General features: G+C 29.8%; 2 protein-coding genes and 1 non-coding gene across 3 annotated transcripts; 1 reads left to right on the top strand and 2 right to left on the bottom strand.

Moving 5' to 3' along the window:
• The first annotated feature begins 10,720 nt into the window (after positions 1–10,720).
• TRNAG-CCC (transfer RNA glycine (anticodon CCC)) lies at positions 10,721–10,791 on the top strand. Its single transcript has one exon. It is a non-coding gene; the product is annotated as a tRNA-Gly (tRNA).
• Positions 10,792–11,877: 1,086 nt separating this feature from the next.
• LOC112755742 (glutathione S-transferase PARB) lies at positions 11,878–13,466 on the bottom strand. The gene is made up of 3 exons (XM_025804029.3): positions 12,959–13,466; positions 12,796–12,844; positions 11,878–12,442 (listed from the first exon to the last, which is right to left on the bottom strand). Exons 1-3 carry the CDS (start codon positions 13,106–13,108, stop codon positions 11,991–11,993), a joined length of 651 nt encoding a protein of 216 aa, XP_025659814.1. The 5' UTR covers positions 13,109–13,466; the 3' UTR covers positions 11,878–11,990.
• A 9,368-nt stretch (positions 13,467–22,834) lies between these two features.
• On the bottom strand, positions 22,835–25,739 carry LOC112755737 (glutathione S-transferase). Its single transcript, XM_025804017.3, has 3 exons — positions 24,201–25,739; positions 23,919–23,967; positions 22,835–23,521 (listed from the first exon to the last, which is right to left on the bottom strand). The coding sequence occupies exons 1-3, from the start codon at positions 24,348–24,350 to the stop codon at positions 23,076–23,078; spliced, it is 645 nt and encodes a 214-aa protein (XP_025659802.1). The 5' UTR covers positions 24,351–25,739; the 3' UTR covers positions 22,835–23,075.
• Positions 25,740–27,087: the final 1,348 nt, after the last annotated feature.

Here is a 27,087-nt window from a genome sequence, read left to right as displayed (position 1 = left end):
TTTTTTGCAGCGTTTGTTGTTGCTGAACTATGTGGTATGGTTCAGCAACAACTCCGATTGAATTATTTGGCCCCACTCGTTATCAATGGGATCAGGGATACTTCCAACAAGAAATATATCGACGAGTTAGTGCTGGGCTAGCCGAAAATCAAAGTTTATCAGAAGCTTGGTCTAAAATTCCCGAAAAATTAGCTTTTTATGATTACATACAAAAAGAGTGGATCCCTGTTGAGTTCTTAATAAGAAGAAGATTTCTTATTCTATAAATGACTCAATAGATAACTTTTTTATAGCGGTATCTGAAAACATATCTTGGGGGCGCCCTAAAGCGCTCATGGTATCATTATGAATATACAAACCAAAACTGTGAAAGCCTAAAAATATGCATACCCAGTTTAGATGTGATATGATTGCATCGCGATGCCTAAGGACTTTCAAGACGGAAGTTATCCTATAGATGCAGTATTCATGCCTGTTCGAAACGCAAATCATAGTATTCATTCTTATGTGAATGGGAATGAAAAACAAGAAATACTCTTTCTCGAAATATGGACAAATGGGAGTTTAACTCCTAAAGAAGCGCTTTATGAAGCTATGCTAAGTGTGATACCACTTTGATTTCCGTACTGTTCGACGAGTTGCCAAAATAACAGAATAACAAAGACAAAAATAATAATAATAAAAAAATCTACATGCTGATGAGGTTGACAACAAGGAAATGTTGTATGTTGTACGTATAGATAGTGTATAGATAGTGACTTATGAGCAATAGACATGCATCTAGCACACTCCAAATATCATGATTTGATCGATATGTTATGCACTACAATCTCTAGAGGCTACTTAGTTTGTATTTTATTTCTTGGAATTCAATATACTTATTGATCAAATATAATTGAAGTATATATCATATATAAATATATATTTTTTTAAAATTAGAAGTGAGACTTGAATTCGCAATCTTTTAGATGAGTACGAGAAGATTATGTCATTTAAACTATAGCTGGTTAGCATATATAATATATAAATGTTATTTATTTATTTATTTATTTATTTGTTAGCGATATTATAAAAAAAATTCACAACTTGATGAATATATATGTATAGATTAATGTCTCACTAATATTAGCGATATTATAAAAAAAATCACAACTTGATGAATATATATATATATATATATATATATATATATATATATATATATATATATATATATATATATATATATATATATATATATATATATAAGAGAGAGAGAGAGAGAGAGAGAGAGAGAGAGAGAGAGAGAGAGAGAGAGAGAGAGAGAGAGAGAGAGAGAGAGAGAGAGAGAGAGAGAGAGAGAGAGAGAGAGAGAGAGAGAGAGAGAGAGAGAGAGAGAGAGATTAATATCTCACTAATTTAAAGGCAATTTAAGAAGGTTGAATGGTTGAAATAGTAATTGACCTAAAATTTAAAAAAAAAATTTACTCAAGACGAAAATTGAACTTTTAAAACATTTAATTAAAGAAGTTTTAGTTATGTTATGAATATAAAAAATGAATACGAATGTCTAACATCGTCACCCCTAACAACATGATTTGATTTAATGATCAAAAAATGATGAAAACTCTAGATTTTTAGTATTAAAGTGAAAGATTATATTAATAAAATCTAAACGTGATAAAATATATGACATAATTAACAAGATAGGGAGCATAAGGGTTTGATTATTAAAATTTAAAGTTTAATTTTAGGGTCTATTGTGTCAACCATGAAAGTATGATTTTGCATATGGGAACCTTATTGCACATCAAACTTTTCTAAACAACTTTCCATAAAGGAAAAAAGCTTTAGATTCTTTCTGGAAATGATTAAAGCCAAAGTTCATGGGAGTTAGAAAGACAACTAACAAATATATATATATATATATATATATATATATATATATATATATATATATATATATATATATATATATATATATATATATTGTATATTAGTACTTTAATTTTGATAACTTCATTAATAGTTGCTAGCTAGATAAGTCTTCTCTCTAATATATAATGCTCATAGTTTTGGATAAGGTTTGTTACATGTGGAGAAAATAAAAAAGAACTTATTAGTCAGATGTGGTCCACTATGTAATGCATGGACACTGACACGAATATGAAATACGACACGACACAGGACGCATCGATACGTAAATTTTAAAATCTTATAAGATACGAGAACGGGCATACATATAAAATATAAAGTATTTTTTAGATAAATTATAATGATATTTAATTTTGATATTTTATTAATATTAAAATATAAATTAATTTTTTAAATTATTTTTAGTGTCTTATTTTAATTATATTAAGTATTTAAAATATTTTTTATTTTAATAAATAATAATATATACTATATCTAAATTTATTTCAAGAATATATGTTAAGGAATATATAAGACTGGACACACTGACACGTGATAGTATTTAGATGTGTCCAAACGTGTCAGAAGAAGAATTTTTTATTTTTTATTAAGACACAGTTGAATACACTAGACACACGTGTCGGACAAGTGTCAATGAGTGTCGTACTCGAAATGTGTTCTGACACTCAAACATAGCAACTCAACAAAATGTCTGTGCTTCATAGGTTCACCGGCTATATATAAGAAAAAAATGGAAAAAAAATTGTGCATGCTTTCGATCAAAATGTATATATTAAACTTGTCCGCAATAAATTATATTGAACATATTATAGCTCTTTGAGGATCGGAATTATTATTAGTACAAATTGCTGAATTTATTTGATGCAAGCTTGGGATAAAGAAGATACTTGTATGTGTATAATGAAATAGGACTTTATTTGCTGAAAATATGTTAGCATATATTATTGGACTAAAAATTGGTTAGAATGTTGTAGAAATACACGAGCAAGTGCTGATAATTTCTAATGGCTTAATTCATGAATCAATATAAAGATATAGACTATAGAGTTAAATTAGAAACACTTTTTTAAATTAATATTAACTAATTTTTTTAAATTATTTTTTATTTTAAATTTTAAATTTTTAAACTTGAATCATAAATTCTAAATTCTAAATTCTAAATCCTCCAAAAATTAATTGTAAATAAAATTCTAAAATAAAAAATTAACTATTGTTAAGTAATTAAAAATTGATTCCTTGTTGAAAGATATATAGTAAAATGTGGTAAAAACACAGGCTACGATTCTCTTACGTTTTATTCGTTTTTTGTAGTGACCATGTATGTATATATTATCTTAAGAGAAAAATAGATAATATAAATATCATAAATCAAGAAGTATGTCAGAATAATATGCAAAAATTATGGACTAAAAAAGGGGAATAAAGTAATTAATCATGTATGTGGTGTTATATAGAATGGAACAATATGGCTTCAGTTTTTTTTTTTTTTTTATTCTCACTTTCGGCTTGGAATTTTGTTTGATGTTTTTGTCCATATAAATTTTAATATTTTTGCTCGATGACCAACTAAGGATATAAACCTTTTTTATTTTATTTTTTGGACGAGTCAATACTCCATAGTAGCCAACAATTTTGGTTGATCATGACAACTTTTTTATGGCCTAACAAAAATTTTGGACTATAACAAGCTTGTTTTTTAATTGGTCACAGATGCATGCAGAAGGAAGTCCAAATTTAAAAATTTTAAACCATAAAATTACTGTTTGTTAGTGCAATAGTTGTAAAAAATTAAATGTTTGTTAGTCGATCCAGCAACCATTGGCACGGCCAGCAGAAATGAAATTCAGATCCGCGACGAATTAGTCTTTAAATCGTCGGAATTGGATACCATAGGAAACCAAAATATATATATATATATATATATATATATATATATATATATATATATATATTTTTGTGGTATGGTATCAAAATTTCTATAAGATATCAAAATTTCTATAACATATCTACGTAATTCTATAGACAAATCTCTCCCTTCTACCAAAATAATTCTTACTGAAATGATGTATTAAACATATAATTTTCAAACTTTTTATCCGTTTAATTTTTTTTCGATAAGTATAGTGTTGGTTACTCTATACTTACAAAAAAATGATGATATTACAATGAAAATTAAATTATTATTATTTTCGTGTTATATTATCATCATGCGTGACAATAATATCACAATAATTGATGACTGTATTCTTCCTCTAAATTCTTCGAAGGTTTTATTATATTGTTCTATCGATGAAATTTTGGATTGTTATATTCTTAAATTTAATCACATATGTAGAGTACTAGAGTTAATTTTCCTTCTCCTTCTTCTTAGTAGAGAAGAGATCATCCACTTTTGAAGTTTCTTTTCTCATCCTTTATTCATATTCAAACGATTAAATAATTAAAGTTTATATATACGTCAAAAATTCATGTAATTAAATCCCATCGAGATATGTTAGAGATATGATCAGAGAGAGCAAACAAACTTCCCAAATAACAAATCATACAAGAAGAAACTTAATATATAACTTACATATCTAGATACAAATACATATGTATAAACCTAGAAGGACCTTCATATTTTTTACATCACTTCCATGCATATATACATATATATATATATATACACCACTATGTATATATGTGAAAATTAATAATAGCAAAGTTTTAGGCCATAATAGTTTGATTTAGAGATTTAGGGTTATGTTTATTTGGGATAATAGTAGGAGAAATTTTCATAGAAGAATATAATCATGTGTGTAATTTTTACACAGAAAAATCTTCCATGAAAATTTTCACTCCGTTATTGTTACCCCTATAGTTAAGGGGAATATATATAATTTCATGGTGAATTATGTGTGATTTGAGGAGCCCAAGAACATCAAAGTTCTAATGGGATCTTCAGCACGGTGGTTCCAAAAAGAAGATCTCCTTGATCTCTCAGTAGTTTTGTTAAACTTCTTCATCATAATAAGCCTATTACCTTGAAGAAGGTTGGAGGAATAAGAAGAAGAAGAACCATTATTAGTGTTATTAGTATCTACCTCCTTGTTATTATCCACCCTAATATTATTATGGTGGAGTTTCTCTCTACTTCTCATCAAATCACTCCCTTCATGATGAGGGATTTCACCATTCATCACATGGTGGTGATGATGGTGGTGGTGGTGGTGATGATCCTTCATCCAAATTATTAAGTATTATATTTTTGTGTATGTGGACACTACTCTAGCTAAGTCCTAATAAGTAATAACTAATAATAATGTGTGTGTAAGGCTAAGATATTAGAAATTTGGTTGAGGCTAGTTGGGATATATATAGAGCTTTTTCATGCCTTAGTGCATTATTCCCAAATGATGGAATATATATATATATATATATATATATATATATATATATATATATATATATATATATATATATATATATGTTATTTTTTTCTCCTTAATTTTCTAAGGGAAATTATCAATTATTTATTTATATTATTATTAAAAAAAGAATTTCTTTCATGTTATATATTTGATAGATATATTTAGACAGAAAAAGATATTTAAAAAAAGATATATAAAAATGAGATATAAAAGTTGTGATTTTGTTATTAGTTATTACTTTCATTTTGTAGTTAAATGAAGAAATTTTATTTGTTTTTATATTTATTTTCTTCACCAAATATATTTGTATTTTTTAAATATTTCTCTTTATTTTTATTTTAAATCATTTACTAAATATAGTGTAGGAAACTTATTTGTTTAACTCGAGTTCTTGATTGATTTATATCTAATATGTCTCTATCACTGTGCCCATACCCATATAAATATTTTTTTAGAAATATTTATTAAAATGCAATTTTTTATTTAAAGATAGTAGAATAATTGTACTTAATTATTAAGAACTTAGAGAGGATGTTAATTGTTAATATTTATAAAGTAGCTAGAATCCAAATGCTTGCTGGGCCACTTCTATGTCTTTATCAAAGGGACCTCAAGATTCTTTATGTTTTTGGATGACAGAGTGAACTCAACTCATGCCTAATAATGCTCATTAAATTATGGGGTGATAAACCACCAAAAAACAAACAAATATATAAATAAATAAATAGAAATCATGGGGACATATATACGTGTAACTAGAGTTTGTTTATTATGTGATTGGATTCCATTTTTATTCTTCTAACTTGATAATATTTGTTAAGAGAGCTACTCAGATAAAGACGTTGAAAATGTTTTTTATAAAAATATTTTTTAATAATTAAAATTTAACACATATAATTAATTAAATTGTGTTATTTTTGTCAAAATTAAGTTAGATAAATTGATTTGACCGAAAAATGGTGAATCAAATCTTGAACTAGTCTAAACTAATATTATTTTTTATAAAAAATGACTACATTTCTATTATATATATTAATTTTGAGAATCCTAAATTTTAGCCTTTTGTTTTTTTATCTTAGGGTTAAGATTTAGAATTTTTAAAATTAATATATATATATATATATATATATATATATATATATAATAAGAGTATTTTAATCATTCTCTATAATAAAATGTTTTTTTTATCTTAGGGTTAAGATTTAGAATTTTTAAAATTAATATATATATACATATATATATAATAATAATAATAATAATAATAAGAGTATTTTAATCATTCTCTATAATAAGAGTATTATAGTCATTTTTATAAAAAAAATAATATTAATTTAGACCAGACTATTTTTTCGGTTAAATCAATTTGTCTTGCTTAATTTTGACAAAAATAATATAATTTAATCGATTATATATGTTAAATTTTAATTATTGAAAAAATATCTCTAAAAAATGTTTTAGGCGTCTTTATCTGAATGACTCCCATCTATTAAATAAAGTATCAAGTTAATGTTAATTATGTGAAAGTTTTATTTTTTTACATAGGACCATATATAGAATTATATTGTGAAAGATAAGTTTTATTGTTAGGTTAAGGCCAACTATCAAATGTAGTAGTAGACATCTTTTGTAATATAACTTAAATTTATGGGATTAATTATTTACTTATAAAAATATGGGATTAATTATGTGTGAGTCTCCTCATATAAAGAGAGGAAACTATATATGGTGGGACAACTGATATCTTGATAAGTGCTAAACGAGCTTTATCTTCTCTTTAATAAATTCCTATTTTTTTAAGTGTAATAATTCTCAATTATTTTACTCGGTCAGCCCCAATAATTTAAAAAAGATTATGTAAGATCTTTAATTATATATATAAGACCTATTTGTTTTTTTAAAAGGCAGTCTATAAAACTCATACAAATAATTACTTAAATTATTGATTTTATATCTTTATAAATAAAAAAAATCCACCTAATAATCTGTAAGTTAAAACCTTTTAGCCACCATCCTTCATTTCAAAACTTTTCTAGATATAACTTTACTCCACAAACTAATTTAAATTAGTTTAGTGGTTAGTCTTCTAATCTACTTAAGTAATTGTCTAATATATTTAAATTCTACCTTGCAATTTATTGGCCAACGATAAATTTTTAAATGGAGTTATAATCTATGATGAGTTAGTTTTTAACTTATTTATCTAAAAAATATTGTGGAAAAAAAAAAGGATATAACTCGAGTATAAAAGTGATCACTCCACTGGATTAATGCAATTCGACCTATGTATACAAATTAAATAAGCAATTTAATTAATTATTATATGCTCATAGATTTTGTTTTCTAAATATTCATTTATGTCTCATAATATATCTATTATTTTAGGGAAAAAAATTTCTTTATATTATTGTTCTTATTAATTTTGGTGGGAGACCGGCCAAAATCCTAATGAAGTGATCGAAATAATGATTTTTTGAAAAAAAAATTGTTTAGGGAAGTTTATTTTCAAAATTTATTTTATCTGCTAAACTTCATATGAACAAATCAGGAAATATATAGTTGCTTTTGTTTCATAGTTAAAAAAAAAATTGAATACATTTTCAAACATAAAACTACCTCACTTTAAAATGATTTTAAATTTAAACCAAAATCCTAAAAAACAAATTCATTAAGAATCATCAATTTCTTCAGAAACATGGAATCAAAGATCCACTTAAATTTTAAAAGTATATTTATGAATTGAATTTCTAAATTACAAATTTTTGTGTTCTCATTATGCATAAGTTAGCTTGAATATCACTAAATTATTATTTGAAAGTGTATAGCACTATAGCTAATAATGGTGGAAATAATAAGAAGATGCTGCTATATACTTATATTCCTTTACACTGAAATGCATATAATTTAAGATAAGATTTAGATTCTTAACGTAAACAACTAACATGAAACTTTTTTCTCTTTAGAGAATACCAACTAAGATATTCCAAAAATGAGATGAAACTAATAAACCCATTATTTTTCATTTTTCAATGATATGTTCACATACAGTAGAATGTGTCTCCTTTCAGGGCTGTGGAATCAAAACAAAAGTGCAAAAGTTATTAGATAAGTTCTCAAATGTCAAGAGGAACAACTTATGTGCTCCACATAAATAAATAAATGAGAACTTTAATTTTTTTAAAAAAAGCATAATGCTCCACCTACATAAAGGGATTGGGGGAAAAGCAAAAAGCAAATTCAGAGAATATATGCTTTAGTTGAAAAGATATAGTGTGGATACTATAGCTAGCATACCCTAATATATTCAAGCTTGCACTGATCGTTTCTTTTTATCGTTTTTCTAGATAAGATTAAAAAATTAAAGAATTTTTTTTTGTTTTCCATGTTTTTCTTTAGTCTAAGAGATTAAAGATTAATTTATCATAAATCTGAGTTCTAAAAATTTATCATTAGCCAATAAATTATTTTATACACAGAGCAAAAAAATAAGAGTTTTAACTAATTTTTTTAATTTTCACACATTGATTTTTTTTTTTTTTGTTCGTGGTATTCTTCAATCTAGCAAGTCAATGACTAATTTGTCTCGAATCGAATCTCATATAAAAATTTGTCATTGGTCAATAAGTTATTGCATGGAGAAGACAGGACTTGAATCCCAACAGTTACTTGAGCAAACTAGTGGGATATAAGACCAATTATTTCCCAGCCTGACAAGTCAATAACTAATTTATCGCGGATCTGAATTCCATTTAAGTTCTGTCACTAACCGATAAATTGCTACATATACAAGACGATATTTGAACTTCCAACACTTGTTTAAGCAGATGATTGAGCTGATCGTATCATTCAACAAATAATCCAAGTTGATTACCCCTCGATTATTTAATTGTACAATCTATAGAATTTTGGACCTAGGCCCAATATACGTTTTCATATCACCCAAACAAAAAAAAAACATAAAAACGAATTGATTTCCTTAACCATTGAAAACTCAAACTAAAAGTCTTTAATACTTGACCAACAGAAGAAATAATAAAATAAATTTTATTAAAAGAAAAATGAATAACCTTGCTAAAGTACTAATCAAATTTGTTCCTTTCTCAGCATTAATCTCAAGTTTTAATCACAGTGGAGAAAAAAAAAAGAAACGCTTGCTAAGGAACAGCCAATTCTTGAAGCAAAATTAATCAAATTCTTGACAACAGAATTTAAATATTAATATCAATAAAAAAAAGAAGTTTTAAATCTTATCAAATCTTTTGTTTAAGCAGATGAGTAAGCTCATCGTATCATTCAATAAATAATCCAAGTTGATTACCCTTCAATTATTTAATTGTACAGTCTACAGAATTTTGGACCTAGACCCAATATACGTTTTCATATATATCACCCAAACAAAAAAACCATAAAAACGAATTGATTTCCTTAACCATTGAAAACTCAAACTAAAAGTCTTTAATACTTGACCAACAGAAGAAATAATAAAATAAATTTTATTAAAAGAAAAATGAATAAACCTTGCTAAAGTACTAATTAAATTTGTTCCTTTCTCAGCATTAATCTCAAGTTTTAATCACAGTGGAGAAAAAAAAGAAACGCTTGCTAAGGAACAGCCAATTCTTGAAGCAAAATTAATCAAATTCTTGACAACAGAATTTAAATATTAATACCAATAAAAAAAAAGTTTTAAATCTTATCAAATCTTTTGTTTAAGCAGATGAGTAAGCTCATCGTATCATTCAATAAATAATCCAAGTTGATTACCCCTCGATTATTTAATTGTACAGTCTACAGAATTTTGGATCTAGGCCCAATATATGTTTTCATATATATCACCCAAACAAAAAAAACCATTAAAACGAATTGATTTCCTTAACCATTGAAAACTCAAACTAAAAGTCTTTAATACTTGACCAACAGAAGAAATAATAAAATAAATTTTATTAAAAGAAAAATGAATAAACCTTGCTAAAGTACTAATCAAATTTGTTCCTTTCTCAGCATTAATCTCAAGTTTTAATCACAGGGGAGAAAAAAAAGAAACGCTTGCTAAGGGACAGCCAATTCTTGAAGCAAAATTAATCAAATTCTTGACAACAGAATTTAAATATTAATACCAACCAAAAAAAGAAGTTTCAAATCTTATCAAATCTTATCTCTCTTTCGCATAAACAATTGAACACTATTATATATAGTTAGAGGTTACATCAACTAAATAAGGTGAGCATAAAATCAAATGGTATTTTATTGCCATGACATTAGCTCTCTATAAACTATGGACCCATTTTAATCTTGGTATTCTCTTGCTAATCTTTTTATGTGGACATCATCTTAAATGAGATTTAATTATTCAATATTAAACATCTATAAATATTTATTGTAACCACTGCATCAAGGAAGCGCATCTGGTGTAGTGGTATCATAGTACCCTCCCACGGTACTGACCGGGGTTCGATTCCCCGGATGCGCATTAATTTTTCTGCCTTTTAGTAATGTTTTTGTGAGGATCCTGGTTTAAAGAAAGAGCCTTCTAGTTGTAGGCTTGTACTAAAATCTAAAACTCACCTCAATTAGTCTGTAGTGTTTCCCTATTTTGACAAATTAGGTGGCCCTTATTATGTCTAGACTTTATGGCACATTTATTTTCCATCCAACTTTGATGATGACTTGAACAACTCATATTTCTGTGAATAATTAAAAAGAAAAAAACTAATTTCATTCTTTTGTCTATTCCCCTAGCTGCATGATTTGTAACAAATTGGGTGCGCATATCCTATCATTGACAAGTACCATATGAAAACATGGGTGAGACTGTGAGGGTGAAAGGATAGGATTATTCAATACTACTCATCAACTATTAATTTTTAGTGACCAACCTGAAATAATAGGACTTGATTGAAATGCATACAAAATGAGGTTACTTACGATGGAGTTGGATTTTTTTTATTGTCAAAGATATAATTATTAATATTATTTTTTTTATTAGTTTAAATTTTTGCGATGAATAATTTCATGATATGGTATAGAGTTTTATATTCAAAAAGCCTAAAATTTAATCTTTTCATCTTGATAAATCCTAAAAATAAAAAAAAATAGCATAAAAGAAAAAAAAGATATCTATACAAATCCTTACATAAATTTCTCCCACACATCCTTAGATATTCACAATGTTTCTTTACTTTAACAATTTTTAGAAAAAATTATTCTTAGAAAAAAAATTTAACCATTTATTTTATAGGACTTAAACATTTAAAAATTATATAAGTATGGAGAGTTAGAGTCAATAACAATTAAATTATTAATTTATTCATTCGTTTATGTAGATATTGAGAGTTTGAATTTTACATTATTTATATAACAATTCATTGACAAAAAAACCTTTAAATAAAATCCAATTTTGTATCATATAAAAATATACCATAAAAATTCAAATAATAGAAATTGAGAATAAATTAAATTACCAAAAAAAAATTTATAACTGATTTTGGCCGAACTTTTAAGACAACATACTAAAATATCAATAATATATTGCACTTTAATTGATGTAAGACTTAAATTTGAGATAACATAATCTTTGATACTTTTATTTTCGATAACAGAAAATATGATGATATTATTTTCACAAACAAAACAAACCCTAATTTAGTGTCTTCCCGATTAATCTTTTACTTAATTTTTGAGCATGGCAATGACTTTTAACCAAGCTGGCCTAGCTGAGATATCAGCCACCCAAGCGCTGACACGTGGCAGCGGCTCGAACAACTTCTTGGCCGGCGTCATCATCAAGAAATGAAGGGTTGGAAGGTGATGAAGATCAGCCAAAGTGAAAGATTCACCAGCCAAGTACTTTGATTCAGAGAGCCTCTTCTCATAGATTCCAAGAACAACACTAAGCTTAGCTTCATTCTCTTCAACAACTTTTGGATTTGATGGGATGCCAAAGAAAAGTGGCATGAAATGAAGCTCTCTTGCAAGCTTTGCAGCTGGTTGTTCATATTGATGAGCTTCAACTTCAAGCCATAACCCAATTATTGCCATCTTCTTTGGATCATTCTTTATTATTAGTTCAGTACCCTTTTCAGCATATGCATCTGCAATGTATTTTGTTATTGCCCTTGATTCTGTATATGAACCCAAAAAAAAAAAAATCATTAGCTTCAACTTTCAATTATCATACAACAAAGATTTATTAACTGTGTGATCTAGTTCTAGTTCAATTCTTTTTTGTTTTTTAATTTTCATTTCTCTTCTAACTTGACAGATCAACATGAATATGAGCATTATTTAAGAATTTGTTGCTGGTCAATGAATTGCTGTATAGATAAAGCAGGATTTTGGATCCCGTTCCTTATTTAAGTAGACAAAGAGGTTAACCACTCGACCAATCCAAATTGGTTATTGTCGAGCATAAATTTGATACAATTAAATGTTTAGAAATTTATGTTTGATGTAATATTTGATACTTCTTACTTACCAAAGAGCTTTAAGTCTCCGTCTTCAAATGCAGGAACTTGACCAAATGGCTACATCCATCATAGGAGGAAAAAATTAAAAACAGAAATTAGTGTAAAAATAAAAGTAAATTTTCATGGCAAGATATAGAATGAATTTGAGTTCCTTTTTGTGGAGGCACTTACATTAAGGGAAATGAAGGGTTCCTTTTTGTGTTCACCGTTCTTCATGTCAATATTAATAAACTGAAAATCAAGATCTTTTTCATACAAGACAGCAGTGACTCGCATGGCTGCCATTGAAAAAGGGTTTCCATGAACCTTCATTGTTGCCATAGATGCTCTGCTTTGCTCTGTTTCTGTTATGGTAACTTATATGTTTTAAGAGTATATGTTATATGAAATTACGCCTCAGATTTATTTCCATATATATAATTTAATATAATTAAGTGGGAAACCCATTTTCCAGTTTACACCTAATTTTCTTTTCTTTTATAACAAGTTAGACCAAAAAAACTTTTACACATTTGAGAATTTGACCAGAGTGTTTGTGAAGTGTGAACCAAAGACATTATAGTAAGTCCATTGGTTGAGGCATTTGATGGACATTTTGCTATGAAATTAATTATGTGGCTCCTAATATTTATAACAACCTAAAAAATCCAAGCAAGTTTTCAACAACAGTGATTAGGACGGACTAATTAGATTCTAGATTGTTATTTATAGAGGCTTGTGTACTACTCAAGAAAAATATTTTCTAAAAATTTAAATTGATAAATATAAATATACAAATAATTATTGTTTTTGGGTATATAGTAAATTTTTGTCGAGTTATATATATAAAATTTAGGAACATATATATTTAATATTTGAACTATCTATAATAACTACTTGTAGTTAATGTTTGAGAGGAGATAGAGATTTTTAATTAGTCGTAATTCATGAGTTGGACGTAATATTTTTGAACGATTTTGACGATCAAATAAATCAAATTTTAAGAAATATAAATACAGAAAAGCTCTGCATACAAGCCCTAATGACTTGTATGGTTTACAAGTTCATTAACAAATAAAATCCTAAAACGCGCTCCAAGGGTTACGTTGTATACACGCGCTATATAGGGATCTCGCGTATATCTAACTACCAAATTTAAAAGATTTGTTTCCTTTTTCGTTTTCGTTATTTGCAGATTTGCTCGTTCTTCTTCTCGCGAAGTTTTCCCTGGTTTCTTCCCCTGCTCGTCAATTTTGGTCTTGTGGACAACAAGTGACTTTCAGGTAATGTTTGTTTAAAATCTGCAGCAGAGGTGTAAATTGCATGTTTTATCGGGTGTATTTATAGTCTGTGTTTGGGTGTATTCTGCAGATCTGTATGAAGACCGTCATATATGGGTTCCTATCTATCTAGATCACCACTTCTGGGCAGGAATGAGAAGCACACAAAGGAGCGAGAGCATGCATTCATTTTTTAACAAGTTTATCACCCGGAACAGCTCGCTTATTCAGTTCGTCAAACAATACGATAATTGCCTCAAAAGCAGGGAGCAAGCAGAGAGAGAATCAGATGCTGCAGATTTTCATACGGTCATACCGTGTGCAACCAAATCCTCCATTGAAGCTCAGTTTCAAGATGTGTACACTCATCAAAAGTTTAGGGAAGTCCAAGCGCAATTCAGAGGAAAGGCGAATTGCATCACCAGATTAACGAATTCCGCTCTAGGCTATTCAATATACGAAGTCGGAGAACAAGTTTTCAGCTCAATATTCAACAAGTTTGTGGTTACTTACGACTTAGTTGCAGCCGAGGTAAAATGCCAATGCTTATTATTCGAGTCGAGAGGGATACTGTGCTGTCACGCACTAAGCGTGTTAAGCTTTGAACAAGTAAGCCAAGTGTCACCTAGATATATACTGGAACGATGGAGCAAGAAGGTAAAGAGGCGACACACACACACATCAAGAGCAGCCACGACGAGCCACTGATGGAGCCAAGAAGCAAGAGGTTCGACCAACTGGTTTTTCATTCGAAAAATATTTGCGAATTTGCATCCGAATCGGAGGAGCTGACTGCAATTATGCACCGTGCATACGATAACGTCATGGCTGAGATGGAATCATTAAAAACCAAAAGGAAGGGGACATCTTCTTTATCCCACGAAGACGCCAACTTGGAATCCGTTAACGAGCTTCAAAACCCGCCAAGGATTCGAACAAGAGGACGTCCAAAAAATAGGTTAGGTTCAAAGTTGGACAAACAGATTGCAAATGCCACAAAGAAGAAGAAAACGAAAGTTTTAAGTGAGGTAAGAGTAATGTTCTTTAAATTTGTGGCGATTGAGTTTATTTTTCTCGTTAATAGTTTAGCTAATATGTGAGTGTTATATTCAGATAAACTTGTTTGATGCTGCATCAGTGGTGCATTCAAATTCCAGCCAATATCAAGGACATGTTATGAATTATCAGTTCAGGGTACCAGTAGCAAGGGATAACTCTTTGGGTGTATAGTTTTACAGAATATGGGTGTAAAAGCAACGTTCTTTTGGGTGTATTTTTGTGAATTCACATTTTACATATAGATACATATATATAATATTAGGGTTTAGGGTTTTAGGGTTTACAAGTTAGGGGTAAGGGTTTAGGTTTTAAGTGTTTAGGGTTCAGGGTTTTAGTCTCAAAACATCAGGGGGATAGATTTTAGGGTGTATATTCAACTTTATTTGGGTGTAAAAAATCGCAGGTTATGGGTGTATATTTGATTTGATGTTTTTCTTCATATTTTAGTACCTGTAATTCATACATTTTGAATACAGCACAGACAGTTTAACAGCACAGACAGTTTGGGTGTATATTTTAAGCAATCTTGGGTGTATATTAAACTTCTGTTGGGTGTAAAAGTTTATAATTTGTGTTTAGATCTGCCTTGATGTTTTCTTTCATATTTTACCACCTGTAATACAGCTTTTGAATACAGCACAGACAGTTTAACTATAGAAAAAAATTTCATTCAATAGAAGTTGTTTATAAATGGCAAATTTTTACAGCATTTGTTCATTGTACAAACTAGATAGCAGTTGGATTACGCAGTTTCTATATCAGTAGAATTTATCTGACAAAACGGACTCAATAATACGAAAGATGGCTTCGACAGTCTTATTGCATTACTCGCTCTAATTGCTTGATCTCTCTCTTTATTCATTTCACTGAATAGTATCCGCGAAGCATACTCCACTCTATAGTGGTCCGGTTCGTGATTCCTGCCTTATAGCTAGTTCTACTCTTTCTCGTCTTTGTGAATATTTGCTTTAATCTTCTTCATCTTCATGTTGTTTTCTATGGTTTCTGATTTCAAGATTTCATCTATTATCTAGAAGATTCGATATGTTCATGCTGTGAATTATTATCTTATTCCACTCATAGAACAGTATTTGGATTTGTGGATTGAGGATTCACTTAGCTGCTGAATGAGATGCTTTGTTTTGGATATCAATAAAACAAGTTTGTTCTTCTTATGTTGATGATCTTTGAAGTTAACATAATTTTGAACCACTCATGATTCTTTCTTTCGAATCAATAATTTTAAAAAACTGTTATTCGGTTGCTCAGGTAGAAGAATTACGTGACGAATATATGCATGGAGTGTTATTCTTGTTTGCTAGACTGGAATTATAATATTCTCGGTTTAGGTGTGGCAAAAATTTTTTATGATCTGTTAGTTGAATTGAAGATCTTTTTCAATCTGAAAGTTTGATTGAACTTTTCTTGTTTGATAATTTGTTCTGCTATAGCCTTGTTTGTTGAACGTGGCGTTTCTTTCAAGGGCACTATTTCTTATGGGAATCTTCAAGTTCTTCCTTTTTCAATCTTAGGATTCCTTTGATTCTAAAATTTTTTTGATTTCAATTTTTGACTCATTTTGTTTCTGTTCAGTTACTGACAGTATTTCGTATTTTTCATGGTAAAATGACTTAAAATAGCATGTAAATTAGGGGGCATGAATTTTTGTGAATAGAATTTTCTATGTAGTAATCACTTTTTCAAAAAAATATGCTTTCTTTTTTTTCCTTTTTTGTTTCCTGCTGGTTAATGCTGCTTTGGATTAATACCCTTACCTTGTGAAAAACAACTCAAACCAATTTAGTTTATTGTGTGCTAAATATTGCATTGAATTCTGAAGAAGGGTCTTTCTTTCCTCCTTCATTTGTTTTTCAATCATGTTCTAAAATCTAAGATTATTTGTTGTTTTTCAACACCCGAATTGAACATTGTTTTCAATACCTTTCAAAAGTTTTGAACTTATACTTGTTGGTTAGTTCTCTCTTTTTGTGCATTTTATTTGTTTGATTTTTTTAATACTGTAACATTATTTATTTCATGAGAAAGTGTTTTGAATGTTCAAGCTTCCTTCCTTTATAGGCCTTTGTTTTAAACTTTTAATCAATAAGTTTTACCTTCGCATTTCTGCAATGCTTTGCTTGTTTGGATTTTCATTGAAGACCCATTACTCACAAGTTCCTAATCCGTTTACTGATTTTCAGCTGTTTCCTAGTTCCAAATTTATGATATGAAAAAGCATTTTCCTTGAAGTTACTTTATCTTGTGCAAGTTAACAATCTTTTGGTTTAAACCTTGAATTGTAGCATATGTAGGGGGTTTAATTTTAAATGATTTTAATTTTAGAATGCCCATAAAATTTATTGAATAACTGCAAATAGGTTTAATTATTGTGAGTAATTGATTGATTAATTGAAGGCTGAATTGTGACCGTGAAAAATGTGATTGGAATTGTTGATTTAGTGATATTGATTGATTATGTGAATCGTGAATTGTTTGACCAATAATTACTGGGAATTCTAAATTTTTTTGTGGATTACATTGGATTGATTGCCGTTAAGCTGGTTGATTGATATATTGTAATGATGGTGAACTTGACTGATGGTTGATTTGGAATTGATTTTGAGAGGTATTAAAAGGGTTAATTTTGAAATACTAAACTACTTGCTGAAAATCTGAGTTTTGAAATAAAACGGCGACTTTGAAAGTGAACCAGTAACTTAATAGTGATTGGAATGATACGAGACTAAAAGCTAAGCGAACTACAATAAGTATAGTTATTAATATTCAATTTTGAATGTTTCGTATTAACTGGAAAAATTAGTTAATGATTTTTCAAAGTTGAATTATAAAATCCAATTTTTGCATTATTTTAAACAAAGTTAAAAACTTTGAAAATCTATAACTAATTTTGTGATGATCGGAATTGTATGGGACTAAGTCTGGATTAGGCTTGGGAATATAAGGAGCTGGACTGGTGAATTTGAGATTTTTCATTAAATTTATGATTTATGGTGAAATTTTTAATTATAGATGTCAAATCTGAATTTTCTGCAGGATGTTCAACACAACAGCAACTTATTTCCTCTATTGAAAATTCTCCATTTTGAATTTCGAAATGAAACCAGTTTTAAATAAAACTCTAGTCTTATTACTTCAATTTCATAAAATTCTTTTGCTATGTGCTTGAATTATATTGAAAGCTAAATTACGTTTAAAGATTTAGACAAAATAAAAAGAATAAGTTATTATAACTAATGTTAGTTTAAGTTAATTGCAATCACGTCAAATTTTAGTTTTATTTTCATTATCTTATATGTGCTTTATTTTTAAATTAAGTCATAACGGTGTGATCATATGAAAATATTTGAGTGTATTTTACAATGATAATAAGTTAGATGTACATGTAAATGTTAGCTTAGAGGATAATGAGATGATTGCTTATATTCTTCCGTCATGTTTTACATAATCTATCTATTAATGACATAGTTACTTAATATCCAAGGTCATGATAATCATCTAAAGGCACTTCGTTGAAGGTTTCTATAGAACGGGAAAGGAAGTATATTGATTTTTGTGACACTGTTTTCAATTTTTATGACTGTCAAGTTGGCGATTCTAAATTGTGTTGTCATATTTTTATGTTTTACTTTGCTTTTTCTGTTGTTGATTTTGTCCTTTTTCTTATGCATATCCTGCTTGATTGGGTTCCTAATCATTCTCTTAAACCTTCGTGAACATTGCCATTGACTTTAGTGGTCATCTTGTCTGAGCTAGTTGCTCTTTTTATTCAGCTTGAATTTGTTTCGATTTAATACTCCATCCTTCTTTTATTGCTTCCATCGAAGTTCCTCGGTTTAGATTTCCTTGTTAAGATGTGGTTTGACTCTCTTTTGGCACATTTCATTGTTTTTGTACATTCTTGTTTAATTGTGATCCTACACATCCTTTTGAATTCTTATGAATCTCATCTGTGATACTTGTTCTTCTCTTCCTAAGCTTTGTATCCCTTTGAGTAACTCGAGATTCTATTGGTTAATGTGTAATCCTTAGATATAGTAAGCGATATGCTAGTTTTCGGACATGGTTCGTAGACCGGAAGGTAAAACTTGTAAGTGTGTGACGTCAAGCAGATTATGAAGTAGGAGTATTATGAGGAGCAAGTTAAGGGAATTTTGGTACAAGTGAAAAAGTTAGTCCTGATATTTGATTTTCGAATGTACTTTGGGAGTGAAGAACAAAGTTAAAAGCGCCATATGTGGTCGACGTATTAAGGGAACAAGAGAGTGTGAATGTTAACCACCTCCTTTTAACACAAACCTATCTTGTAACCATTTGTGCCCGATTATATTTCTTTCTCATGTTTGGCAAAAGGCTAAAATCATGTAACATTTTCATATTGTATCAATTTTCGAGAACAAAAATTTTTGTAAAGAGGGTAGAATGTAACATTCCAAATTTTTTTTATTACTACCCTACCCTCAAATTTTATCAAAATCCCTAAACTATCCTTATCCCTCTTTTTCCAACCTTAACCCTAATCCAAAATCCCCAATTTTGCCCTAATTTCTTTACAACACATACACCTACAAACAAGAAAAAGAAAGAGAGAAAGGGAAGAGAACAGAAACCAAAGGGGAAACCTAACCCTTATTTCATCCGCCACTCTCACTCACGGACAACACTCAGACGCAGAAGTGGGGAAGAAGAGTAAGAAAGCACCGCTGTCACGCACGTTGACGCCAAGCTACTGCCTCATCGCCGTTCCATCAATACTGCACCCCACCGCGTCTGTCGCTGGCATTTCCAAGCGTCACTGTCGTGCCTTGCTTCTGTCATCGCCGTCCATGGACCTTCGAGTAGCGCCGCTGCCGTTGATCGAGACCGTCGCCGTCCCAGCTGAGGTCATCGTCGTCGTCAAACAGGGGCAGAAAAGGAGGGCACGAACGGGGGAGAGAGAAAGAGAGAAAGGGAGCTCTGTTGGAGCTCGTCGCAGAAATGCTGCTGCCTTCCACCACCGCGACACAGAGCCAGCCGTCTGTTCTTTCACTGTCATGCGATTGCCTCCGTTGCAGGTGGAAGAGGTCACCGGAGAAGGGATTGTCCTATTCTGCTTCTGCTTTTAATTTTCCATTGGTTGTCAGAGTCTATATGGCCATGAATGTTGCTACCGAAGTCGTCGAAATTGTTGCCGCCAAGAGCCACCACTGTTATACCTTTACCTTGGTAAAAACAAACCCCATTTTTGCTTGTACTTGACATCTCTTTCTATTCCTATTTCACTTTTATCTATCCTACTGTCTTGCTCCATTTTCGTGCTATTATTCTTGATTAATTTGCTTTTGCTGTTGTTTGTTACGGGCTAGAAGTAGTAGCGATGCTGCTGCTATTGTCGAGATTACATCTGTGACGTAGTCATTGCTACTGTTTGAATTGAAGTTGTTGCCATTGGCTCGGTCCAAATTCGGCGTTCTTTTGTTCCATTCTATTCCATCTTTTCTCACATTTTAATTCGGCACTTCGGGTTTGGTCTCTTCGGTCCCTTGGGATCAAGTTGTGAGTAGGCTTTACATTTATAATTATTTGGCTTTACATCTATAATTATTTTGATATGTGCTGCTTAAATTTATGATTATACTTATAAGTTATCAACCAAGGACTTGAATTTGATTTTAATAATGGATTTATTAGAACTAAATATTCATTTTTGTGAAATTCAGATTTTTAATTTGCACATGAGACTGTATACATGTTTGATGAAGTTTTGTATTATCTGAGAATATTCGATTTTATTTGAATGTGTTTTTGTAACATTAAAGTATTATGGATATTCACTTATATGCTCTGAATTTGTAAAGTATACTCGATATTTCATATGATTAAAAAATATTTTTGATTAGAAAGTATTATTGATTTGATTTGATACTGTATATATTTGAAAGATCAAAGATTGGTTGTATTTGAAACTATATGTTTTGAAATTATATGTTTTGAATTGGTTTGGGAGGCTCGTATTAGAAAACCGTAGTTAACGGCAGTTATGACGTTAACCTAGATGCATCTGGCTCAGACCTCAGCTAGCAGGGGCGTTGCTAGCCTAACGTGTAGGTCACACGTTGGATCTGTTATTCCGTACGGACACACTAGAGGAAAGGACTACCTTTAGAGGTGGAGCCGCCCAAGTGTGGACTATTTGATTTGATTTCTGTATGAGGATTCCCTTATTGATTCACTTATTCATATAAATTATTATTTCTAACTAAAACTATTTTCATAATAATGTTTAGATGGTTTCATGTGAATTATAGATGTACTGTCTAGTCACTGAGTTGCAAAACTCACTCCGTTTTCTAAAAAATATTTTTCAGGAATAAATATTTGGTTATGTGAGCATTTCTATTCAAGGGTAATGATCTACAATGGGTATCTGTTCTTTGTTGAGTTCTTAGGCATTATCTGCTCCATATGTCACAGGCAGGATCCCTCTATATTTATTTATTTTATTTTTGTTTAAAATCTGTATTTATTCATTCTAGAAACTGTAAATTTATTCAAAATATTTGTAACATTTTTATTTATTTTATATTTGAATCTGTTAGGCTTGCCAGAGGACTATTTCCCTGAGCGCCAGTCGTGGCTCATTTTGGGCTGTGACATACACCCAAAGATATCAGTAAGATACACCCATATATATGAGTCAGATACACCCATTGATAACCGTAAGATACACCCATAGATATGATTCAGATACACCCATATATATCAGTCAGGTATCACTCAAACATACATCAATATCAAACAACATTACAATGTCAAGCAATATACACCCATGGACAAGCAAATATAAGCAAGTGCTGACTATTATAGTATATCAGTTCAGAAATATACACCCTACATTTTATGCCATATACACCCACCAATCTACGGAATATACTCCCAAAAATCAGTTACCAGAAGATCTAGAACAACAAGAACAGTAACACCTACAAGAACGAAGAAGAACAGTGTAACATAGAAGCAAGAATAACAGTAAAACCTAGAACATTATAAACTGTAAAATGAGACGTAGAGTAAGAAGAACAGTAAAATGTACAACAACGTAGAAGAACAGTAAAACCTAGTTCGAAATCTGGAAAATATACAGGAATCGTAATGTAACGTATCTTGAGTATTATAGCTTTGTTTTCTCTGGAGATTCTTGATCGAGAGTTTTATGGTGTGTTGATGGAGGTTTCGAAAGTTAACGACGAGTTGTATATCTTGAGTTTCGAATTTTGCTCGAAAATGGAAGGGTTGCGTTTTCTTTGAATTGCTTTGAGAAGTGGAAGAAGTGGAAGAGTCTGCCATTAAGGGGTGGTTTACTCGAAGCGAAGCGTAACCGTTTGAGTGGGAGCGCGTGAATGTTACGCTCCATTCAATCTAATTAGTGCGCATCTAGAATGTTTGTGGGCTGGGGACTTGTAACACTTGTAAGGCCTTATTGCTTGTATGTGTAGCAGGCCCGATATAAATATTAAGAAAAAAATGGCTCACTTTAAAGTAGGTGTTCCATTTAATATTTAAATTTTTTGTGAATTTAAGGGAGGATTTAGATAAAATCTTAACTAAATTTGGTAGAATATGATTTGATTCAGATATCTGAAAACTCAATTATGTTTTTAAAAAAAATGTATTTGGACCGATGAGGTAATAAAGACCTAATGGAGATTGTAGATTGTAAAATTTATAAGTATTTAAAAAAAAAAAAAACTAGAACTAACTTTATTTAAAGCAGAGGATCAAGACAAGTTAATCCAAAACTTGGTACATGAATCACAAAATCCCATAATGTCCAATCTTCTCAACACAAATTGAGAATCCGAGGCAACATATAAGACTTTCTAGCACTAAATTATTTTGGTCACACACAAACTTTATTCTAAGAGAAACATACCCAAATCAAACAACACTAACAACTCAAATTAATCAACTAATTAATTGAGCATGGCAGTGACCTTAGACCAAGCTGGCCTAGCCGTAATATCAGCCACCCAAGCACTGACACGTGGCAGAGGCTCAAACAGCTTCTTCACCTGCGTTAACATCAACAAATGAAGGGTTGGAAGGTGATGAAGATCAGCCAAAGTGAAACATTCACCAGCCAAGTACTTTGTCTCAGAGAGCCTCTTCTCATAGATTCCAAGAACACTACTAAGCTTTGATTCATTCTCTTCAACAGCTTTTGGGTCTGTTGGGATGCCAAAGAGTGGCTTAAAATGAAGCTCCCATAGAAGTTTTGAAGCTGCTTGATCATATTGTTGAGCTTCAACTTCAAGCCATACAGTGATTATAGCCATCTTCTTTGAATCATTCGTTACTATTAGCTGAGTCCCCTTCTCAGCATATTCATGTGCAATGTATTTTGTAATTGCCCTTGATTCTGCATATATATCGCAATTTGGTTATTTTAATTTCAATGATTAACTATGCATCAAAGGTTAAATTAGATTTATGTGGATAATTAAGGAACAATAGTTTGGGGCTTGTAAAATTTACCATTTGAGGGCATGCATGTTTGGATAATGAAGAGATAGATTGAAATTTTGTGTTTTGAAACTGAAATTTTAATTTTAGTCTCTTATCATTAAATACAATACTCAATTTCAATTCTCTAATCTAAATCTCACTTTTAGTATATGAAAACAAACACTCCCTTGGTGTTTTAAGGAGTTTGATTATAGGATTGGACTATAAAAACTTAATAAGACCAAAATGACTGTTATAATTAAAGTTAAATAAAAATTGTGTTAGAAGATTTCATATTTGGTATTTCTTACCGAAGAGCTTCAAGTCTCCATCTTCAAATGCTGGAACTTGACCAAATGGCTGCATCCATCATATATAGGGAAAGCAAGAATGAATATCATTAAACAATAGATATGGTAAAAAATATGATTTTAGCACATAATGGATAAATTGACTATATTCACACTTTAAATCTAAGTAGATCTTGTTACTCAACAATCTAAGTAGATAATTAAAAAATAAATAAAAAAAAAAGAAAGAAAGAAAAAAACAAACAAACAGCAAAAGAATGATAATCTTGTGGTGATGCTTACATTGAGAGAAAGAAAAGGCTCCTTTTTATGTTCACTATTCCTCATGTCAATAGTAACAAACTCAAAATCAAGCTCTTTCTCATACAAGACAGCAGCAACTCGCATGGAGGCTGGTGACATAGGGTTTCCATGGAGTTTCATTGCAGCCATAGCTTCTTATTAGTGTGTAAGTAGAAGCAATTAAAGGGTATCTTTTAAGAGAAAGTTATGTTATACATGAAATTAGGCCTATAATGATTTGTGTTCTTTATATAATCGGCTACTTGTGATGGATTTCTTTTGTTGAGGATTTTATATTTATTTACTTATTTTATCGAAGATATGGGATTTGTTGATGAGTTAGATAAAAACTAAAAAGTCAATGAGTTTGTTTCTTTGCATATGGAAAATTATTTACTTATAATATTGGATTTGGTAGCACAAATTGGTGGTTGAGTACATTTATTTAACAACTACTTATTTCTTTAATTATTTATCTTAAAAGCTAACCGTATTTTAATATTTGAAATTATGTAGAAAATAAAATTAGCCCTTTTAAGTGTTAACATTATTCATTTCGTAGTCAAAATTTGAACCAATTCTACAAAAATTTATACATATCATATTTTCATTTCTCAACTCCGTAAACACTTCTAAAAAAGTATTTACATATCATTATTAATCAAAATGACCTACGGTTTTTTACTTTTGAAATTTTAGTCAAGCAAGTATACAAAACTTAAGCATATGCTACTTCCAATGCATTGTTTATATCGAAGTCATAAATATAAAATCATTTATACTTTGATTCCTTATGGGCTACGGCAAAAACAAGACCAAATTAAAAGGCGGACAACAATATAAATATATATATTTGAAAAAGCTAATTTTTATTTGAGAGAGTATAAAGGGACAACATAAAAAACCTAAAAAATTAATTAATTTTGAATTAATTATCAAAATAAAGTCAAAATTTTAATTAATTAGTGTAATCAATTTTTGAATTTGAAAATGAGCATAATCTCCTTTTAATATATCATAATACCACATTTTTATTTTATCTCAATTTTCTTACACTTTCGCTACTCACACCATCTTTCAGTTTGACAGTCGTCCCCCTCTGCCGCTAAACCCCTCCCCTCGGTAGTGTGCCGTCGCCGATTGTTGATGTTATCTCACTTTTTCTTTTTATAACGTCGATGTTGTAGGAGGCAAGCGACGTGATTGCTCACGGCATAGCCGTGGTTGTCACACCACTCTTTTTTGGCGGCGTTGCTGCGGAGTCGAGCCACCTGCCGCTACTGTCTCATGATCTCAAGAGGCGTCGCTGTTGCTGTCTCGCGCCCTTCTCCCGTGTTCTTGCATCGTGCCACATGTGTCTTTCCTTGCATTGTCGTCCTCTCTTTGCCGTCGTTATTCTTTTTTCTTTTCATTGTGGTTTAGACTTTTTTCCGATGAATTTTGGATGTTTTTTGTATAATTGGATATTTTTTATTGTACATAGATGTTTTTTCAATATAGGATTACGGATATTTTTTCTTTTTGATAGATATTTTTTATTGATTTTTATTGACAGTGACAGTGTGACGAGAGAGACGACAACAATAAAATAAAATTTAACGTATGTGAAAGTAAAAATAGATAACAAAAAAACTCAAATTAAAAATAAAAATAAATAATTTTATTGGGATTTTTTTATGTAGTGAATCTAAAATATAACATCTTGTTTACATTGTTCCCACTTATTATTATTTACCTAACAAAATTATTTTTATTTTGTCTGTGTATGTAGGTTCATGAGTCATGACATGAGTCCATTGTTTCCCTGCTATTTCTTTTACTTCTTTATTCAAGACTCGTCCACTATGGAATGCAGTGCGTTATTATTAATATATATATATATATATATATATATATATATATATATATATATATATATATATATATATTGATCAGATCGACAATTCTCAATTCTAAATATTATATCATGAACACTCTCACATTATATACTCATCATATATCCAATATTAAAGGATTTTATTATTTGATCTAGGCCAAATTTTGAATCTAAGTATAACATATTAAAAAGTACAAAAATTTGTCACTTAAATTAAGCCTCCACTATAATTAAAATATAGGGTAAAGTACTAAATTGATTCCTTATATTTAGGCGTAATTCTGTTTTGATTCTTAAGGTTTAAAGTGTCATATTTAAATCCAAAAAAGTTTTATTTAGCATCAATTTAGTTCCAAATGAGGTCAAAGTTAAATAATTAACGAAATGTTCTACGTAACAACAGTACAAGAACAAAATAGGTAAACTGGAGAATAAGTTCAAACTAAGCTCCAGATACACAAAATCAACCGTTAATGCATCAATACGTTTTTTTATTATTCTCTTTAGTTTTATAGAAAATATTTTATTTATATTATAAGAAAAATAATAAATAAATGTATTGATGTATCAACAGTTTATTTTGTACCTCTGGAACTTGTACTTGTTCTCCAGATTATCAATTTTGTTCTTGTATTGTTGTTACGTAGGACATTCCGTTAATTATTTAAGTTTGACCTCACTGTGGGACTAAATTGATGCTAAATGAAACTTTTTTGGATTCAAATATGACACTTTAAACCTTAAGAACTAAAACAGAATTACACCCAAATATAGGAGACCAATTTAATACTTTACCCTAAAATATATATACTATGCTCATGTCGTAGGTTAATGAATCTTTTCCTATCCAACAACTATTCTTTTATATTCTCTTTTTGAAAAAATGATTAATTTAGACAAATTAAAGTTAGATATTAAAAGTCAATATATATTTTGTATATGATTTTTTTTAATATATATTGTTTACTTAATAGTAGTTATGTTAAAAGTTAAAACAAAAAAAGTAAGGAG

This window comes from Arachis hypogaea, chromosome 2 (assembly GCF_003086295.3).
Source record: "Arachis hypogaea cultivar Tifrunner chromosome 2, arahy.Tifrunner.gnm2.J5K5, whole genome shotgun sequence".
NCBI lineage: Eukaryota > Viridiplantae > Streptophyta > Magnoliopsida > Fabales > Fabaceae > Arachis > Arachis hypogaea.
This window is presented reverse-complemented; position numbering and strand designations above follow the sequence as displayed.

Coding starts and splice junctions, on each gene's coding strand:
- LOC112755742 (XM_025804029.3), bottom strand. CDS start 13,108: ATGGCAACAATGAAGGTTCATGGAAACCCTTTTTCAATGGCAGCCATG. Junction 12,845..12,958: donor AACCCTTCATTTCCCTTAAT/GTAAGTGCCTCC, acceptor TGATGGATGTAG/CCATTTGGTCAAGTTCCTGC. Junction 12,443..12,795: donor CGGAGACTTAAAGCTCTTTG/GTAAGTAAGAAG, acceptor GTTCATATACAG/AATCAAGGGCAATAACAAAA.
- LOC112755737 (XM_025804017.3), bottom strand. CDS start 24,350: ATGGCTGCAATGAAACTCCATGGAAACCCTATGTCACCAGCCTCCATG. Junction 23,968..24,200: donor AGCCTTTTCTTTCTCTCAAT/GTAAGCATCACC, acceptor TGATGGATGCAG/CCATTTGGTCAAGTTCCAGC. Junction 23,522..23,918: donor TGGAGACTTGAAGCTCTTCG/GTAAGAAATACC, acceptor ATATATATGCAG/AATCAAGGGCAATTACAAAA.